The sequence below is a fragment of the Aplysia californica genome, unplaced genomic scaffold, assembly GCF_000002075.1.
Source record: "Aplysia californica isolate F4 #8 unplaced genomic scaffold, AplCal3.0 scaffold00766, whole genome shotgun sequence".
NCBI classification, from domain to species: Eukaryota; Metazoa; Mollusca; class Gastropoda; order Aplysiida; family Aplysiidae; genus Aplysia; species Aplysia californica.
The window spans coordinates 114,725-133,169 of NW_004798036.1; the positions used below are offsets into that span (position 1 = coordinate 114,725).

The 18,445-nt window shown below is 40.1% G+C and overlaps 1 protein-coding gene across 1 annotated transcript in view; it reads left to right on the forward strand.

The window, feature by feature from the left end:
- The window catches only part of LOC101863618 (putative glutamate synthase [NADPH]), a gene marked incomplete in the record, with an annotated part of 111,454 nt that overhangs the window by 77,088 nt on the left and 15,921 nt on the right, over positions 1–18,445 (forward strand). The window contains 12 exon segments of the mRNA XM_005109316.3: positions 1,286–1,424; positions 1,819–2,004; positions 2,817–2,932; positions 4,626–4,803; positions 5,817–6,038; positions 6,903–6,941; positions 11,467–11,576; positions 12,183–12,305; positions 13,984–14,074; positions 15,152–15,238; positions 16,623–16,808; positions 18,191–18,280. Coding sequence (XP_005109373.2) covers positions 1,286–1,424; positions 1,819–2,004; positions 2,817–2,932; positions 4,626–4,803; positions 5,817–6,038; positions 6,903–6,941; positions 11,467–11,576; positions 12,183–12,305; positions 13,984–14,074; positions 15,152–15,238; positions 16,623–16,808; positions 18,191–18,280 — 1,567 coding nt within the window.

The window sequence follows — 18,445 nt, forward strand, 5'->3', positions numbered from 1 at the left end:
TGTTATGCTTAGTGTAACTAGTTCATGAACATTTTTCAATAGGGCTATTCCAGGCAAAGTGATTCTGCAGCGACACACTTAACTTTTTATCTTCAGCAAGCCGCTCGGGCAGCTCGTTTTCAGAACCACTGTGCTGGTGAGCTGCTTGGCAGCGGCTCAGGCACGTTCCTCAACGACGACTTCATCGTGATATTACTCTCTGGCAATTGCAGAAAACAGGTCTCTTTTACAGATGAAGAGCTATCTAAATAGGTAGACTTGTTTTGATTTATTGACCAGTTTAGTAACGTATCTGTCACCTTTAGATTTTGTACCCAAAGAGGGCCCTAGCATAATGGGTCTACCCTCCCCCTTGGAGATAGAGAGTTAATGCGTGGATGATAACCTGCTGAAGAAAAAAAAACATTCTAAAGCTGTGATACCTATGTAAGATGCAAAAAAAGACAAAGGATCTCAACTACCTATCAAGGAGTGTTGGCCTACGTATACGCCAGGGCAAGTCAAAAATAGTGAAGCTAGTAAACGGGTCAAGCCCCGCTGTGACAGTGGAAAACACTCCCCTGGAAGAAGTGGACTCCTTTACCTACCTGGGAAGTGTCATTGATGGTAAAGGTGGAACTGAGGCAGATGTGAAAGCAATTATCGCCACGGCAAGGTCAACATTCAAGCAATTATCAAAATCTGGAAAGTAAGCAACATCTCACTGCGCACCAAGATTCCACTCTTTAATTCTAATGTCAAATCTGTGCTCCTTTATGGCTGTGAAACTTTAAAGACAATAAAGACAGTGCTGAATAGAGTATCCTATGAATTAAGTGGCAGGATAGAATAAGAAATGAAGAGCTGTTGTAAAGGACAGGACAAAAGGATATACGAGTAGAAATAAGACCAAGAAAGTGGCGATGGATGAGACAAACCTTCCGAAAACCCAGCGGAAACATCACAAGACAGTCACTGCAGTGGAACCCACAGCAAGCACGAGGCAGGGGGAGGCCACGGGAAACATGGACGAGATGTGTGGAAAGGGACATGAGAGAGATGAAGCTCACTTGGAACGAGCTAGGAAGGTGGCCCAGGACAGAGATAAATGGAAGAACTTTTATGTGTCCTAAACCCTGTTAGGGGTGAAAGGCATTGATGATGATGATGATGATGATGATGATGATGATGATGATGATGATGATGATGATGATGATGATGATGATACCTATGTAAGGGGTGAAGCAGTTTCCCTTCCAAAATGATCTAAACTGTCTTGATTTATGACTGGAATCTTTGCCCTCAGACGCACTGTTGAAGATGGTCTCCCGGAGAAGTCCATTGAGATCCGACTTACCGGCTCCGGTGGCCAGAGTTTCTGTGCGTTCCTAGCCCGCGGAGTGGACGTCTTTCTGGAGGGAGATGCCAATGACTATGTCTGCAAGGTAGGTCATGATACCGTAGAGTTGGCCCACAGAGCTGAAGCATGCTGGCCGGAGGTTACTCAGAGCTGAACATTTTCCTCTATCCTGAGAGCCCAGAGTTCATTCCATAAGCTCACTCAGCAGTAATTCATTATGTGCCGCAAGAAGGACATCAGACTCTGACACTCGTAGCTTTTGCATTGTGACATCATATCGAAATTCAAAAAGGGAGGGAAGTGGAAGAGAGGGTTGTTGGGGAGTCCCATTTAAGATACACAGTCTGTAATACTTGTTGTGGACATGAGTTTCCTACTTTAGTTCAACATTAACACAGTGGCATTGGGTTTCATTCTCAAAGGAACGTTCTTCTTGCAGTATCGGGTTTCTCCAAGAATAACGCTTGATTTTTTAACAGGGACTGTCTGGTGGTGAGGTTGTGATAATTCCACCCAAGTCCATGCCAGAGAGCTTCAAGTCAGAGGACAATATCATCGTTGGCAACGTCTGTCTGTATGGAGCTACGGCTGGCAAAGCTTTCTTCCGAGGTCAGACAGCGGAGAGGTTCTGTGTCAGGAATTCAGGAGCTACAGCCATAGCAGAGGTACGTGTGCATGAGTGTGTATGTATGAAGAGGAAAAGAGGAACATCTTTTTATATATGTATGTATATATATATAAAAGTTATGGCAATAAATTCAGGTATTTTAATGGAAATATGTAAAACACCTTTCACCACATTGGGGTTAAACTCTTGGCATGTAGACTTTAACCCTTTGAGTCCTAACCTCCTGAGGCTACTGTGCCCCTCTACCTGAGCTCCTGAACGAAATATTACTAATATTCATGTGATTTGTCAGAATCACTTTTCATATCCCACCTTGTCATTACCAGCGTCTAATTCAGAAAGATCTTCAAAATAATCAATAACCTCTTGTGTAGTAATTACTGTTTTCTGTATACTTTTTATCTCATACGGGCCAGTTAGGGGATGGGGTCTTGCTCACTGGTGTACCAGTGGCTGGGCATACAGGCAGTTTTACGCACCACCAGTGAACTGGTGGTAAGGGCTCTAAGAGTTAAAGGGGTCATTGTATGTTATGGTCCAGTAAACCCTGAAGTTTAAGAACACAACGCACAAGACTGAGACAACATACATACGGATGTTTTAAACTAGTACAATCACCAATATGCCAGTGTTGAACACATCCTTCAACACTGCAAGACACACAGGGCCCTGAGACAGGAAACGTGGCCAACACCCCACTGACATTACAAGAGAAGCTATACGGGCCGACAGATGAATTGAACAGGACTCCCCAATTTATGACAGATACCAGACTTCAAGTGTGATGCGATCGAGAAGAAAAAGAAGACACTGAAGTTGACCCTAGCATGATGTTGTGTTTTTCTTCAGGGTTGTGGTGACCATGGCTGTGAGTACATGACCGGTGGAAGGGTCATTGTACTGGGACTGACCGGCAGGAACTTTGCTGCTGGCATGTCTGGTGGCATTGCCTACTGCTATGACAAGTGAGTCAGTTGCACAACAACAAATTGTACAAGAAAGAATGTTCTTTGTTAAAATTAACAGAATCGCATAATTTCACATTTTTAGGCTCAGTTTGCATAATTTCATAATTTTTCTTGCAGAAAACGACGGGGACAGTAGAGCTAGTGGTCTTTCTCTTTCATCCTTCTTGATCTCAATTCCAACAGTCGTGGAAGTTGGGGTTAAGTCCTATTTTTTGTCATCTTCGAAAATGTGTGGTGTGTTTCGTTCACAAGGCTCACAGTTTTTGTATCTACTGTTTGAATTCACAAAGAGTCCTTGTCTATGTTTGCAAACTATCCTTCTGTTTCACATCATTTTCAAAGTAAAGGGTCTGTTTTGAGTCTGTTTGTGTGACCCAAAAAAAAGAAAAAAAGAGTGGAATCGATACATTTTCCATAACAGGCTGGGGACTCTGAGGTAGACCAGAATTAATAGGAGCTGGGACTCAAAATATTTTGAACTGTTTATGAAGGAAAGAGTAAAATTTCATGTGAGGCATGCAGACAAGATGAGTGACTTCTCGCAATCTTTGAATGGAGAAATAGGCCAAGAATGGACCCTGGGGTCAAATTTATATTTTTTCAATTGATGCCATTTTTTCAAGTCTAACATGTCTTTTATTATTTCATGACAGTGAAAGATCTTGTCAGTTTGTTAATGTTTGAACGCTATATGAGCTGCTTGCACTGTATGCTTCCCGGGAAGCTGAGAATGTTTCTGAGTGTTCTATAGTTTGGACTTTTCTTTTTCCATAGGGCTAAAATTTGAGAAGTAACTCACTCTGTCAGCATGCCGCACATATTTATTTTGTCCTGCAGAAGCTACGACAGCAGTGTGACTGACTTGTTGATGTGTTTTGTTTTCTGATCAGAAAAAGTCATCATAATTATAATCAGTGATTGTAAAAGCAAAAGTGGTGACTTTCATCTATTTATTTGTCAGGGTCATTGAAAGTGAAGCTGAATAGATGCATCAAGTCAATGATGATGATGATCATGACATAATATTTCTTAACTTTTCCTCAACATTTTCCTCTTAGAGCTGTACTTTTGTTCATATGCATTGATTGTATTTTTATTAATTCAGTTTAACACTTAACACTATATGTAGAAATATATTACAGTTTATGAAGCCAGTTTTTAAAGACAAGTGTGCCAAAAACAATTATCTGATCTGGAAAAAGTATCAGAATGAATGTGTACATACTTTGTGAGGCACTATGGTGAAATCAGGTGCTCGTCAACTTAAGAAAATCGAAAAAATCAACCTTTTTCAGCCCTTTTGGCAATTTTTATCATTTGTTCTTGTTTTGGGCTCAGCACCCTATATATCCACTTCAAAACACATTCCTACATGGATTTTACAGTAAACCCATAAATCAAAGACACAAAAAATGTATATTTGTAGTTTGCAAGGACACTACAGCTTGGGAAGTCACCTAACTTTGGCAGCCATTTTCTCACTACTTTTATCTCTGACACCAGGCAACTCCCACCTCCTTCAATCACAAATACCTCAACTTTTATTCAAGATAGATGGATATTATCCTTTTCATCAAAAGCAAAGCAAATGAACAGGCTTTAAGATGATACCAATAACTCCATAAGCCCAAAAATTGACGAACGCCTGATTCCACCGCTTTGTGACACACTTGTTCTGATCTCTATTCAGACGGAAAATGTTTGACGATCGCTGCAACAAGGAGTCGGTGGAGCTGCTGCCTCTCAACAACGAGACTGACCTGGACTTCGTGCACGGCCTGCTGATGGAGTTTGTGGAGAAGACTGGATCCACTCTGGCCCGGGGCATCCTCGATAATTGGAACACAGAACAGGGCCACTTTATCAAGGTCAGAAGCGGGTGACTCGATGAGTGTCGTAAACTGTTTGGTTTTTTGGTTTTTGTTGTTGTTTTTTTAAATCTGTAATTTGTTTATTCGCCGGTGCCCAATTAGTAAGCAACCTAATGGATGGAAAAAATGAAAAATATAAAGTGTCTTTCTCTGGCATCTGTGGTTTAGTGCTTAGGCACTTTGTTGTCACATGCAGGAGACCCAAGTTTGAATCCGGAGTGGAGAGAATTTTTATGGAGTGTCTCGGTGTTATATCCCTCTCTGCCTAGATTGGTCCTGACAGGCGGGGTTGAAGCCCTCTTCCTAAATGATCTAAAGTGTATCGATGGGGGTGCAAAATCACAGGCATACATTAAAAACAATTTTTAGATAAAAAGTCTAAAGTGTCTATATGATTTGCACGTAGTTTTACTAAGCTTTTCCTGAGTTTGAACCCACTACCTGTAATATGCATGTCCACTAGTGAAACCATTAGGCCTAAGACTGTCCTCTTTAAATTACAAACTTTATTGTACCATTGTGCAGTTCGCTAAACTGTAAATAGATTCCAGTTCATCGCGTGTATAGGACTTTTTGACTTGAAAAGCTCTATTCATTTTCTCTTAATTTGCACCCCATAGTGGGTGGGTTGGGGGGGGGGGAGTGGCCCCTGTCAGCAAGAGGCCATGCATGACACACCAGGGCAAACGGCCAGCTAAAACTTTTAACGGGCAATCTGTTCTGTTTCTGAGAAGACTTTCTGTGAAGCCGGTCAGCTCTGAAAAGTGGGCTGTAATCTGCCAGCATCAGAGTCAGCTAGAATATCAGTTTGTAATGGATTGAGCTCATAGCTCCCCCCCCCCCCCCCCACCTCCCCTCCCGGCTTGTATTTTTACCAAATTTGCATGCCATCATCATAGATGGTTGTGACTGCAATATTTAATATACGCAATTAGTAACTGCAATTAGTCTTCCTCACTTACCCAAACTCTGAATTCTTTTTTAAAAATTGTTTTTAATTTTGAATTCAGGTGTACCCGCATGAGTACCAGCGCGCCATTGCTGAAGCTGAAAAAGAAGAAGAGGAAAAGAGGGCTGCCCTGAAAAACGAGCAAGAAAAAAATGTTGCCAGTGAAAATGGGGTGGTGAATGGGGATTCCAACCAGCTCTCAGTTGCTTCTGATCTCCACAAGCTCAGCTCTTTGTCCAATATGTATGGAGAGGACATGATCAACAAACTGGAAGATGAAGAGGTGAGTAGAGGACTTGTTGGCCCTGCCTCACTATGTGTTTTCGTTGTGTTGTATTTCACTACCATAAGCTGACAAAACGCCTGTTTTTTTTCTATTCACGGCAGTTTCGAGATAAAGAGGCTTTTTGTCAGTGTAGCCATATAAAAATAGTTTTCTTCCGAAATTTGCATTGTATTTTATTCAAAAACTAGTCACAGTTTCGCTTTGATTTTTTTCCCACAAGTAGGGTAACTGATCAGGCTTTCAGTTTAGCAAATAAAGTAATTGGGCACCAAAATGAAAAAAAAAAGGCATTTTGTCAGCTTATGGAAGTACAGAGGAGACTAGGCCGTGGGCTGTCCCAGCAGAGGACGGTGTTTTCACTGTGCGTTGTGATCTACATTTTATATTCAGAGATAATGACCCTTGTGGCTGTCTTGGTTGATGGATTCCAGAACATAGTGAGTTGTTTTGAATGTTTTTGGAAAAGTTATGTATGTTCTTTTCTGTGTTGTGTCATATCTTGTCTTTAGGTGTTGTATGTATACATCTCCGCTACTGTGCCTCTCTTTTTTATCCTGAGACTGATTTTGACTGCTGTTTTCCTTTTGGTCCAATTTCTTACTCCTTCCATCTGTTCCCTAGTTCAGTTCTGATAAGGTCATGGGTGTCAAGTGATGTGTACGTTGTTCTTGTTCTTTTCTCCAAACATGCTTAATGTGAGTGTTTGGAGGACACCATTGGTAGGTTCTTCTTCTATTGTTTCTGTTAACCTGTCTTGCTTTTCCCACCTCTGAATGACCTTTATGGTGTCGGTATCCATCTTTTAAACTCAAACTCAACCACATGTGCTACGTCATTCTCAACTTTGTCCCTTCCAACTAGCGAGCTACCAATGGTCAGAGTCTCAGTGACCAGCAGCAGGTACAGTAATTCAGACTGCGTGCAATGCATGTACCCCCATGTTAACTCGGTGTTATCGGACTGCTTTTTATCTACAATATGCCTCATCGTGTATGCACATTTAATGTGTGTGTGTGTGTGTGTGTGTGTGTGTGTGTGTGTGAGAGAGGGGAGGGAGGGTGTGTGCGGTGTAGCCACTTAATCAGCTAGTCAAATCTTCGTGATCATGTCACATCTGAAAAATCAGTGTACGTTTATCATATGGAATTGAGCAAGAGTAAATTTGACCGCTGCTTCACTTCAACATGATGTCAACTCTTGAGAAGGTTGTCCAGAATAATCATAAGTGCAAGTAAACAATAGCCTTGGTCTAACATTATTTTTTTACTCTATATCATCAAACTCACCCTCCTAGCATGTTTTTTGAGATAGTAATGGGGAGGGGAGCACAAGAAACAAACTGCATTCTGGGATTTGATCGGTAGGCACCGCCTGTTATTGCTCATCGGGAAAAAAAATCCTTTCTGATGACACATTTAAGAGGAGAGTGTCACTTTCTGACAGCACATTGAAGTGGAGAGTGTCACTTTCTGACAGCACATTGAAGTGGAGAGTGTCACTTTCTGACAGCACATTGAAGTGGAGAGTGTCACTTTCTGAGAGTTTAAGTGGAGAGTGTCACTTTCTGACAGCACATTGAAGTGGAGAGTGTCACTTTCTGATAGCACATTGAAGTGGAGAGTGTCACTTTCTGAGAGTTTAAGTGGAGAGTGTCACTTTCTGACAGCACATTGAAGTGGAGAGTGTCACTTTCTGACAGCACATTTAAGTGGAGAGTGTCACTTTCTGAGAGCACTGCCCTTTTCGAAACTGTTTGCCGTTGGGAGTTTATATTTTTTAATGCTGGGGTAAAAAGCATTGTTTTTGGAAAGCTTTTTCAAAACACCTACATTGTGTTCAAAGTGAACAATTCATATAGCAAAAACAAAAACGGCATCAGCAAGGGAAGATATAATGAAATTGCTCTTCTGTGCAACTTCATCAAGACCTAACTTTGTAGAACACAGGCAAAAAGCTGGCCCAGTGTGTAATCTCAGTTGAAGAGGAAGTCACACATGCTGAATGTACGTGCCTTTACACGACCGCAGATTCTCAACACGCAGATAACTGTTTCAGTTTTTAGTCCTAATTTTAGTTCAATTTTTTCAGACGAAGCCCTCAGGGGTCTTGTAATTCATTCAAAAGCAAATTATATTTATTTATTTCTTAATTCCATTTCTTCTGTGTCTTTGAAAATCTGGATGCATTTAATTCACATAATGGTGGCAGATTGGCAGACTGGTTGCACCAAGGGCATGTGGTTACACACAGGGCGAAAAGTCAAAGAGTGTTTCCCCTCTAAAATCTTTATCTGTTTGCCATTTTTGATACAGGCACTGTCAGGCTCACTTTTTAACCATATTATTATGAACGGACGGCTACGGAAGAAAATTCCCTTTGGCTGCACTAGGTCACTTTACCAAACCTAATTTTGTATATTTTTTTTCTCTTGAAAATAAATGCGTGTAAATAATTTTCCTTTGGTAAAGGACACCTCATAACAGGTACGAAATAAATTGTCAGAGCAATAGCTACCGCTGACAACATCATAAACATTACATTTTTTGCGTGTGTGCATTCACATTAAATATATGATTTATGCTTATATGTATCTTTTTTATTGTTGGTGAGTGTGTTTTGAGATTATGTTACAGTTTCATCTTTTCTTCTGGTATACAACTTTGCTTTTGTCTTTAAGGGCAGCGGCTAGACTGGAGAATTGGGTTTATTTTAGAGATGGTGCTCAGGAAGTTAATACAGTCTTGGGAGGGGGGGGGGAGGGTTGTAAATGTAGAGAGAGATTCAACTTCTTTTTCTTGTTTAAAAGGTTTCACATAGTTCTCATAACTTAAAATTTTCATCCAACTTCATGGTTTGTAAAGCGGTCAAGTTCTGGATCCTTTGGCGCTCATATGACCTTATGCAGTTGCGAGTGCCGTAAAGCCTCTTCTAAAAGCTACTAAACAAGTTCTGGAATTGAGTATAGGAAGTAGAATAAATACTTCTAAAAAGGTGTCAGTAAATAGCTTTATAAAAGACAGCTGAAGCTTAGACCTAGATTAGATGAAAATCTCAGAAGTGCACTTGATGTACCAGTACTGTTCCATCTGTGCCAAGAAATGGCTACTTGATGTTTCTTTGCTTATCCCCCATCATCATCTCGGTCTGATGACATCATGGCATTTTGTTGTAAAACCTGAGTTTGCCCTGGCGTTAATTTGCGAAGATTTTGTTAAATTGATGTGGCTTTGACCTCGTTTGCCGTGTTTGTGGAGGAGGCTTTAAAAGTCATTCCAATTATAATTTTTTTTCATAATTGAGTGCATGGCTTATGTATTAGACTTAGGATTTATCAGCTGATTGTTTTAAATCCAAGAGCTTTTTTAAGGTATATTGTTGTATGCTGAGTATTGCATTTAATATTTGAAATGATGTGTGCCTTGCAGTCTTGCAGAGAAACATTTAATGGGAACTGAACACGTAGTTATGCTGGGCAGTGGGGATGCGCGCTGAGCATACTTTTTAAAAAATGATCTTTAAAAAAAACCCACGTTTTCTTTTTGAATTTCTTAATCTTTTTTTTCTTTTGATGAGCTCCATGACTGCATCATATGGTTACCCACTGTTACTGCTTCCGCCTCTGGGGGCTAATTTTGTGAAAGAAAAAGTTATATTATAAGATTTGTTGCCCATTATATTTATGTGTTGCTGAAGTATGTGTTTTGTCCCACTGTTTTTTACTCCAGTGAGGGTTTTTTTCCCTATAAAATATAGAATATAGAACTTCGAGTCCTTTGAATTCTTGGCCGCCACATGCCTTTTTTCGAACTTTCAGTTTTTCAACTGTTACCCATTTTTGGTAAGGATAAAATTTGTTAATAGGTGTGCTCTCCTTTCTTTACTTTCTGCTGTCAAAATGTGTTCAACATATACCACATGCTCCTAGGACTTCTGAGTGGGGACTGAAGTCATTCATTCTCTGAGAAGATCAGGAGCAGAATCTCACCTACCCAAGGTGCAAGAGGAAACAGCAGAGAGAGATATCTCTACACATCTGGTGGTCTTGCTTGTTTTTGATTTACTTTGACATGAGATATAGACTTTCTTCCTCTTTCTAGCAAGCCCTTTCTTTAAATACACTCTCAGCAAATCTGGTCTCAGAGTGTGTATTCTGAGAGAATGAAAATATCTTGATTTCTGATGTTCTCAGTGGGAAATATTAGTTGGCAATCAATATCCTCTCTAGGCAAAAAAAAGTTCCTTGTCTTGAGCAGTCCCATTGTGTAAAACAGCAAACTGAATTTCAATTTCATGATACAGTAAATTGTGTTTTTAATTTGTGTTTGGGTTTTTTTCCCCAAATTGTACTTTATGGTAGACTATTTTTTTATGTCAAGAGCTCAAATGATTAATTAAAATCTCAGCTAAAGTAGAAAATCCTACCTTCCCGATACCCTCACAAAAATATACTCTGGTGTGATATGTGCTGCAAACCAGCAGTGTGAAAGAGAACATATTAATAATTATGCTGAAGTATATGAAGTATATGTTGGCCATTGTTATATAAATAATAAAGGCTATCTGAAAAGTTTGGTGAAATGGCCGCTGAGAGCGAGTGAGTGAACAATTCTATTTGAATCTGAATGAAACTTGCGGATTATTTAGTATTACCATTCAGCTATCATACTTCCCAACATAGTTTCAATGAAAATCAATGTGGTTCATCCTCAAACATTCTTCTTGAAAAGACTCTGGTCAAGAGAATGCAGCCAATCTCAGATGTCTGTACTAAGACCTTTCTTTGAACCTCTTTCCTGCTTAATATTGCTTCAGGGGTTGGAAAAGGTCTTGTTTTAACCACTGTCAGATGAAAGTGAACAAGCTATAAAACAGAGGTTTCATCTGCCTGTCTTGACGAATAAGTGTTTAACTTCAACTTCTTGATTGTCAGCTTCTGACATTGAAATTGTCGGGCACCCTGCACATGAAGATTTTTGTGGGATTTTTTTTTGGTTTTTGCTTGTAAGAATCGTATTATGCCACACACTTTTTCCTTCGACCATTTTTCTGTAAGGGCTACATGAGTGTCAAACCTCGTTGCAGAAGCAAAAGTCTCTCTTTTTGGGCAAGTAGAAACAGCTGTTCCTTAAATTTTTACTTGCCTTATGACATGAAAGCTGATCACAGTCCTAAGCTTACTTCGTCAATGTCAAATAGCATCTCACAGAATGCAGTGGTGTATGTTCTGAGTTCAGCTACTGTAAGACTGAAAATGAAATTTAGTGAAATCAAGTGAACTGACGTTGGTTTGTTCTAAAGTCACATTAGCTTTCCATCAGAAATGGATAAAAGGCTTAATATTTCATTTGAACATTTATTTTTGGAAATTTGAACGGAAGTTTTGTACAATTCCCCAGCGGTAACTAATTTCCTTGTGTGTCCACAGTCGGATCTACAGAAAGTACCAAGTGCCAAGGCCATTGTGGACATTGAGGATGCAATCCGCAATACAACTTTGGAAAACAAGGTTATGGATATTGAACTGGACAAGACAAGGTATATAGCAATAATGTGGTTTAACAGTACTTAACTCTTTATCTCAGGGGGAGGGGGGGAAGGGTCTTACCTACTATGCCAGACCAACTTTGGTACGAAACCTATGAGTGACATTTTCATCTTTAACTGGTAATGAAATCAAAACAAATGAACCTATTTTGATAATTGTTTAACTTATGAAAGAACGCCAGGTAAAAGAGATTTGTTTTCAGCAATTGCCAAAAACTTATATAATGTCAAAGTTCTCATAAAGGAATCTAACCAGCACAGCAGTTCTGACCACGAGCTGCTGGGAGCGGATTGCATAAGTGAGTGAGTGTGCTTATTTTTAAAGACCCTCAGAGTTCATTTAATTTTTCACTTATGGCCTTTTCTTGACTTATTCTCAAGACTGATACTGATATTGTCTCAATACATTCAAATGGTGGCTTAATCTTTAGCCTTTTCTTTGAAGAGAGCGATACATAGATTATATCCCTTTCTTCTCAATGGGTAATATCCGTCACTATACTAGGCATGCTATTACCTCCTTCAAATGGAATTGTAACTACTTTTGCTTGTGTTAAAGTTAATGGGGATTTGGAACTTCTTTTGATTGTTTTAAAGGGGCTTTGTGAAGTACAAGCGTGCAACCTACCAGTACCGTGATGCAGGGGAACGACAGAAGGATTGGAAGGAAATATATAACCACAAGAAAGTGAAGGAAGGACTGCGCAGTCAAGCTGCTCGGTGAGTATTATTTTAATTGGCATAATTAATAGGAGACAGCTGAGAATATCTTGGAAGGAAAAGAAATCAAATGAGGTGGTACTTGATGAAGACCACAGGGGATGTTCACTGATAAAAACAGTCGGTCAAAGACCGAAAAATGCAGTTTTTGGGACACCAGAATAGACATATAAAGGATTTGAACATCTAGCTCTCACTGGCAAAATTGGCAGTAAATGAGGCAGGGGTAGGCCCAGAGCAACCTACACCTAGAGAACCTGAACAGATGGGTAACGGGAAAAGATCAGGGTAACATAGCTTTTTTAAGAGCGCCCGTGCGAAGGAATGAATGAAGAACCCCGATTGCCGATGTCTGCCACAGATCTGGCACTTGATGATGATGATGATAATTAATCTTTTGCTCACACGAGGGACTTAAAAACTACTGGCTGGGTTTTTGGGCTATCAAATCACAAATTTTGTTCCGGACTGGAAACTGCTGTGATTGAATGAAAATCACAATATCAACTAATACAAAGCTCTTTAAAAAAATTTCTGTGTTGTTTTTCTGATTTTGAGTTGGGTTTTTTTATGTAGATATTTTCCACCCCCATCAACTCTAGGCTAGCCTCAGTCCTTTCTATCAGGGACGAGCAGGGGTTGAGAGGGACACATCATCCCAGCAGAATGACCAAGATACTCAGTAAAAATTCTCCCCACACAGGAATTGAACTCAGGTCTTTTGCATGCAATGGCGAAGCCATCAACTACTACACAATAGATGCCGGTGTGTTATCAGTGTTCCTGGGGTAGATACAATTAGTTGAATTATTTTGTTTGTTTTTGTAAAGTGTTTTACGGCGCTCGCAACTGCATAAGGTCATATGAGTGCGCGGGACACACCTAATATTTTCAGTTGGTAGGAAATTTTGAATTTTGCCCGGGTGGCGACCGAAGCCTACTCTTATCGATTTTAGACCACCAAAGGATCTTTAACGTGCGCAAATTGCACACGGGCCCTCCGAGATTTTTCGCCCTTGTCCGAGAAGGCTAGGTGTAGATCTTTCCTACCAGAAGATCAGGGGTGTGGCAGAAAGACAGCAGTAAGGAGGAGCCAAGGAGTAGCAGTAGACAGGCTGCAGAAAGAGTCAGGAGCCCAGAGGAGGGGGCAAAAGAGGTGAGGGGGTGGGGGCAGAAAGTGGAAATGAAAGCAGACAACAACTTTGCTAGAGAGCAGGAAAGGAGGTGAAAGGAGACAATTTTAGAGAAGAAAATTTTTCGGTCCCTACCCGGATTCGAACCCGGGACCTTTGAATGAGAGGCCAACACCTTAACCTCTAGGCCACGAGAGCCCCCCTAGTTGAATTAGGGAACTACTTCTGTCGTTAGTACTGAAGATAGGAATGAGCTATTGTACTCTTTTCTTTGCATATATTTTGTGGCGGATGCTCAACCTGTGCTTGAAATCCTCATGCGGGCCCTGAAATTACATTTCTCTATTCCTTCCCTGAATTTGTTTCTGTACTATTTATTCTCTTGCACCCGTGAAGGAGGACACTGAAATGGCCTACATTGTGCACAGCGTGGCATTTTACAACAAGAACAACCATAAAAGTGGACGCAAAGCAGGGTTGTTTTTTGTTTTTTATTTTATTTTTATTTTCACGAATTCATGACACCTGGCAACTGTTTGTCCCAGGTGTATGGACTGTGGAGTCCCGTTCTGCCAGTCTGACAATGGTTGCCCACTCAGCAACCTGATTCCTCGCTGGAATGACCTGGTCTTCAAGGTACAGTATGAGCATGAGCTTTCCGAAGAAAACCATTTATCTCATAATTGTTGTTCTTGTAGTGGTGTACATTCATACCCATACTCTCTTGCAACTCACTGCAGTTACTTCTAACTTGAGGTCCGACCCACAAGCACAAAAGGCTTTTCTTTTTCCCTTTTATTTTTTGGTCAGTTCAGAGGTAGATGTTGCGATTTCCACTTTTGTGTTATCGTTTCTCATCTTCCAGTAAGTTGTAACTCATACAATTTTATTCTGATTCAAATTATTCTTCCTTCAATAGTACTAAACACATTAGTAATTACTGTTTCTGTTTGAGGCAGCATTACCACTCTACACGTTATGTAAGTACACATAGCCTACTGGTACCTTTCTTCTATTCACGTAAGTCTATAAAATGTCTTAGGACTGAGACGTACCACACTTGTTTGGTTTTCAGTTCTTCACACCTTGGATGTAGTTTTTACTGCAATTTTATATATGGATTGATGTCTCGCATCCCTCTTCCTGTCTCTAATTATAGCTTCCCATTGCTAAAAAGAAAACCCCAAAATCCAGCATCAAACAAAAAAGAAAAAAATAAATTAAGCATTTTATTTGTCATATATATCTTCAAATTTGCTTTAACACTTACTGTACCATCAGCGACTTTAGTCACCCGGCCGCAGTATGCGCTCACTACCGCTGGCGACTTTAGTCACCGAAGCAACCAGGCGCACTAAACATAATTAGACAGTGAAGTGCACTGCACTGAAGTATATACCAAAGGAAGTAACTCTATATGATAGCTGAATGGTTGATGTACCTCTGAATTTTTAAAGCGTGTTTCTGGGGCTTCCAAGGGTTTTTTTATTTAAAAATTTTTTACCTCGGCTTCAGCGTTCTAAACCGGTGCGGTTCTTGAGGGTTTTTCACCATATGAGCCTGCCGTACTGTGAGTTAAGCTGTCTTGTTAATGGCGATTTTTTTACTTTTCCATTCATTTATTGATTTACTCATGGTGGTTGCTCTTCTTTCACAGTGACAAGAAATAAAACTGTTTGTTTGTTGTTTTTCTCCCCCCCCCCTCCCCCCCAGAATGAATGGAGGCTTGCTCTGGATAACCTCCACCAAACCAACAACTTCCCAGAATTTACTGGTCGTGTCTGCCCAGCTCCATGTGAGGTAGGCAAAGAAAGTTTCTGTCTAGCCGCTGAAAGTGAGATATTTGACTTCTGAAAAAACACTGGCGTCACAACACAGTGGAATCAGGCGCTCGTCAGTTTTTAGGCTTACTATGGAGTTATTGGTACCATCTTAAACTTAAAGCCTGTTCATTTGCCTTGCTTTGGATGAAAAAAGTATTCTTCTATCTTGAATAGAAGTTGAGATATTTGCGAGAAAATGGCTGCCAAAGTTTGGTCACTACCATAGCTTGAGAGTCCTTGAAAATTAAAAAATTTACAGTTGTTGTGCCTTTAATCAACGTTTTTGGGTAAAATCCATTCAGAAATTAAATGTTTTTTTTAATGGATGAAAAGATGTTGAGCCGAAAAACAAAAATTTGATAAAATTTGCCAAACCAGCAGAAAAATGCCTGTATCTTCAATTTCATTATTTTGGCGAACACCTGATTTCACAACGATGTCTCACACTGATGTTTGCCCAGGTTGGAGCATTAATTATGCCACATAGAAATGTGTTGCTTTCCCTACAGGGACCATGCAGTCGTTTGCAAGAGCTATAATAAAGGTTAAAAAATGATAATGAATTAATGGAACACCAAAGGAAAAGTGAATAACTCACAGTGGAAACCTGATATAACAGATACGGTGGGACCTGAAAATATTGTCCTGTAATATCAGTTCCCTGTTAAATCAGAAATGCAAGGGAAGTAAGCATATGTGTACTAATCCAGCTGTGTTTATTCATGGGTAGTTTCCCTTGCCACAAGTTCCCATGAACAGGGGTTTTGGCCATGTGGCAGGCCTGAGTATGACACATTACTCGTGCGTGTAGCTAGACTTAGGGCTAGATCAAAGTCTGCAGCACACTGCAACCCTCTCTCGCTTCATCCACTGCGCGGGCTTGCAGTGGCATGGCTTGCATGGCATGGGCTTGCTCCATCACTGCATTTATCTCTCTCTCTCTCTCTCTCTCTCTCTCTCTCTCTCTCTCTCTCTCTCTCTCTCTCTCTTTCTCTCTCTCTTTTACTTTTTACAAATTGTTAATGAGCCTTTGTCCCTGCTATAACTGACTGGGCTCCGATGAGGCCCTGTTCTTGCCCATTACTTTTGATACAGACAATGACTGAATGAGTTGGAAAAAACGGGGATTTAAAAAATCCCTGTTATTACCGGACCCCTGTTATTGCTGGGCTTATGGTGGCAACTGTACAATTAAGAGGACGTCAGTTTCGATCTTTTTGTGTGTTTATCTTCTATGAATTTGGGATTTGCCTGCTAATAAGTAATATGGGATAGATACCCACAACAAGAATACACCATGAATACTATCCGAACCGTGGGAACATATTTTCTCTTCATTCTTTGTTTGTTCTCATTGACAGGGCGCCTGTGTGCTAGGCATCAATGCGCCTGCAGTGACGATCAAGAACATTGAGAATTCCATCATCGACTATGGCTTCCAGCAGGGCTGGGTGCAACCGGTGGTTCCTTCGGTGCGCACAGGCAAGAGAGTCGCTGTAGTGGGTAGCGGGCCCGCAGGCCTGGCTGCAGCTGCACAGCTCAATAAGGTAAGTAGATCTAGTAACAATGGGCTGAGGATGCCACTCTTTGCATTTGCAAGGCGTGCGGACAAAATGAGTTACTTCTCGCATTTTAGCCCAATGGATGGAAATAGATATGTCAAATTTATGGGTTGAGTTTTTACAATTTTTTTTGGTATGAAATGATAAAACAAATGTCAAACTTAAACTTAAAGAGAATGGCTTTGATTAAGAATCCACAAATATGACCCTTGTGTCACTTTTTGGCCAATATCTCCATTCATGGGTTGCGAGAAGTAACTCATTTAGATCTAGTCAGCACACTTTACATTTGTATGTATTCCTATGGAAATAAATCAAAGATCAAAAGACCAAGTTTTGCTCTATAGCTCGGTATGTGTGTCATCCAAAGACTGAAGTGTAGGTTTTGCAAAAGTTGAATGTTTATTCCCTGCTTTGTTGCAGTAAATGTAGTGTAAAGTAATGGGAACATTCACATTTTCAGCATTTAATTTAAAAGATGTTTCAAGCAATAAAAGCATACATAGTCTACCAAAATGTTCAGAAAAGAATGAAGATTTAACATCTATGGGGAAACAGTTGCAGGACAGACAATCCAATATTTATGATGAATGAGGGAAACAAAAATCATAATGTGGCGTCTAGTCAGAAGAATTGCTGACTTGTGAGAGTGAAATCTTTGTTTTTGCAAGCATACATTTGGTTAAGTGTGTGTGGTGTTTTGGGGTGTGTGTGGATGTCTATTTTATGTTTGCATTTTTTGTAAGTCCCCTTTCCTGTGTGGTCACCCATTCCTCTGTGTCAGGTTTTTTTTTCGTAATGTATGTTTTTTGTGGTGTAAACTGATTGAGGTTTGATTGATTGTACCGTGAAGGGGTTAAATACCTATGAAAAAGATTAAAATATTTTAGAGGAATAATCTCTCTAATCTCTTGATTTTTTTGTTTCAGTAAGTGTTTTATGGGGCTCGCGACTGCATAAGGTCATATGAGTGTGTGGGACACATTATGCATTTTTAATTTGGAAGGAATTGAATATTGCTCGGGTGGCGGCTGAAGCCTACTTTTATCGAGAATTTTAAGACCACCAAGGGATCTTTATTTAACGTGCGCAACTTGCACCAGTACAGGGTCCTCTGAGATTTTTTCACCCTAATCCAAGAAGGCTAAATGATACCTACCGTAAGATCAGGGGTGTACTCTTATGTCTCTGTCAAGATTTTTCAAAAGCAGCTTTAAGTTATCCTCTCAGATTTTTTTTACACATGAACTTAATTTTGTTTTGTTCATCAAAAATTTATCTTGGAAATGTGATTACAAAGAGTGTATATTTCATGTAATCTCTTTGTAAGCACTAATATTTATTCTTTCTTTTCATGTCTTGTGTAGGCTGGCCATTTGGTGACGGTGTTTGAAAGGAATGACCGTTTAGGAGGTCTATTGAGATACGGTATCCCGACAATGAAACTGGACAAAGATGTGAGTGTGCTGTGGGCTTATTTTGGGAAATGTCAATCCTCAAACTTGGTCTAAGTTGGGAAACGATATACTCCTTCTTCTTCTCCTTCTTCTTCTCCTTCTCCTACTTCTTCTTCTTTTTCTTCTTCTTCTTCTTCTTCTTCTTCTTCTTCTTCTTCTTCTTCT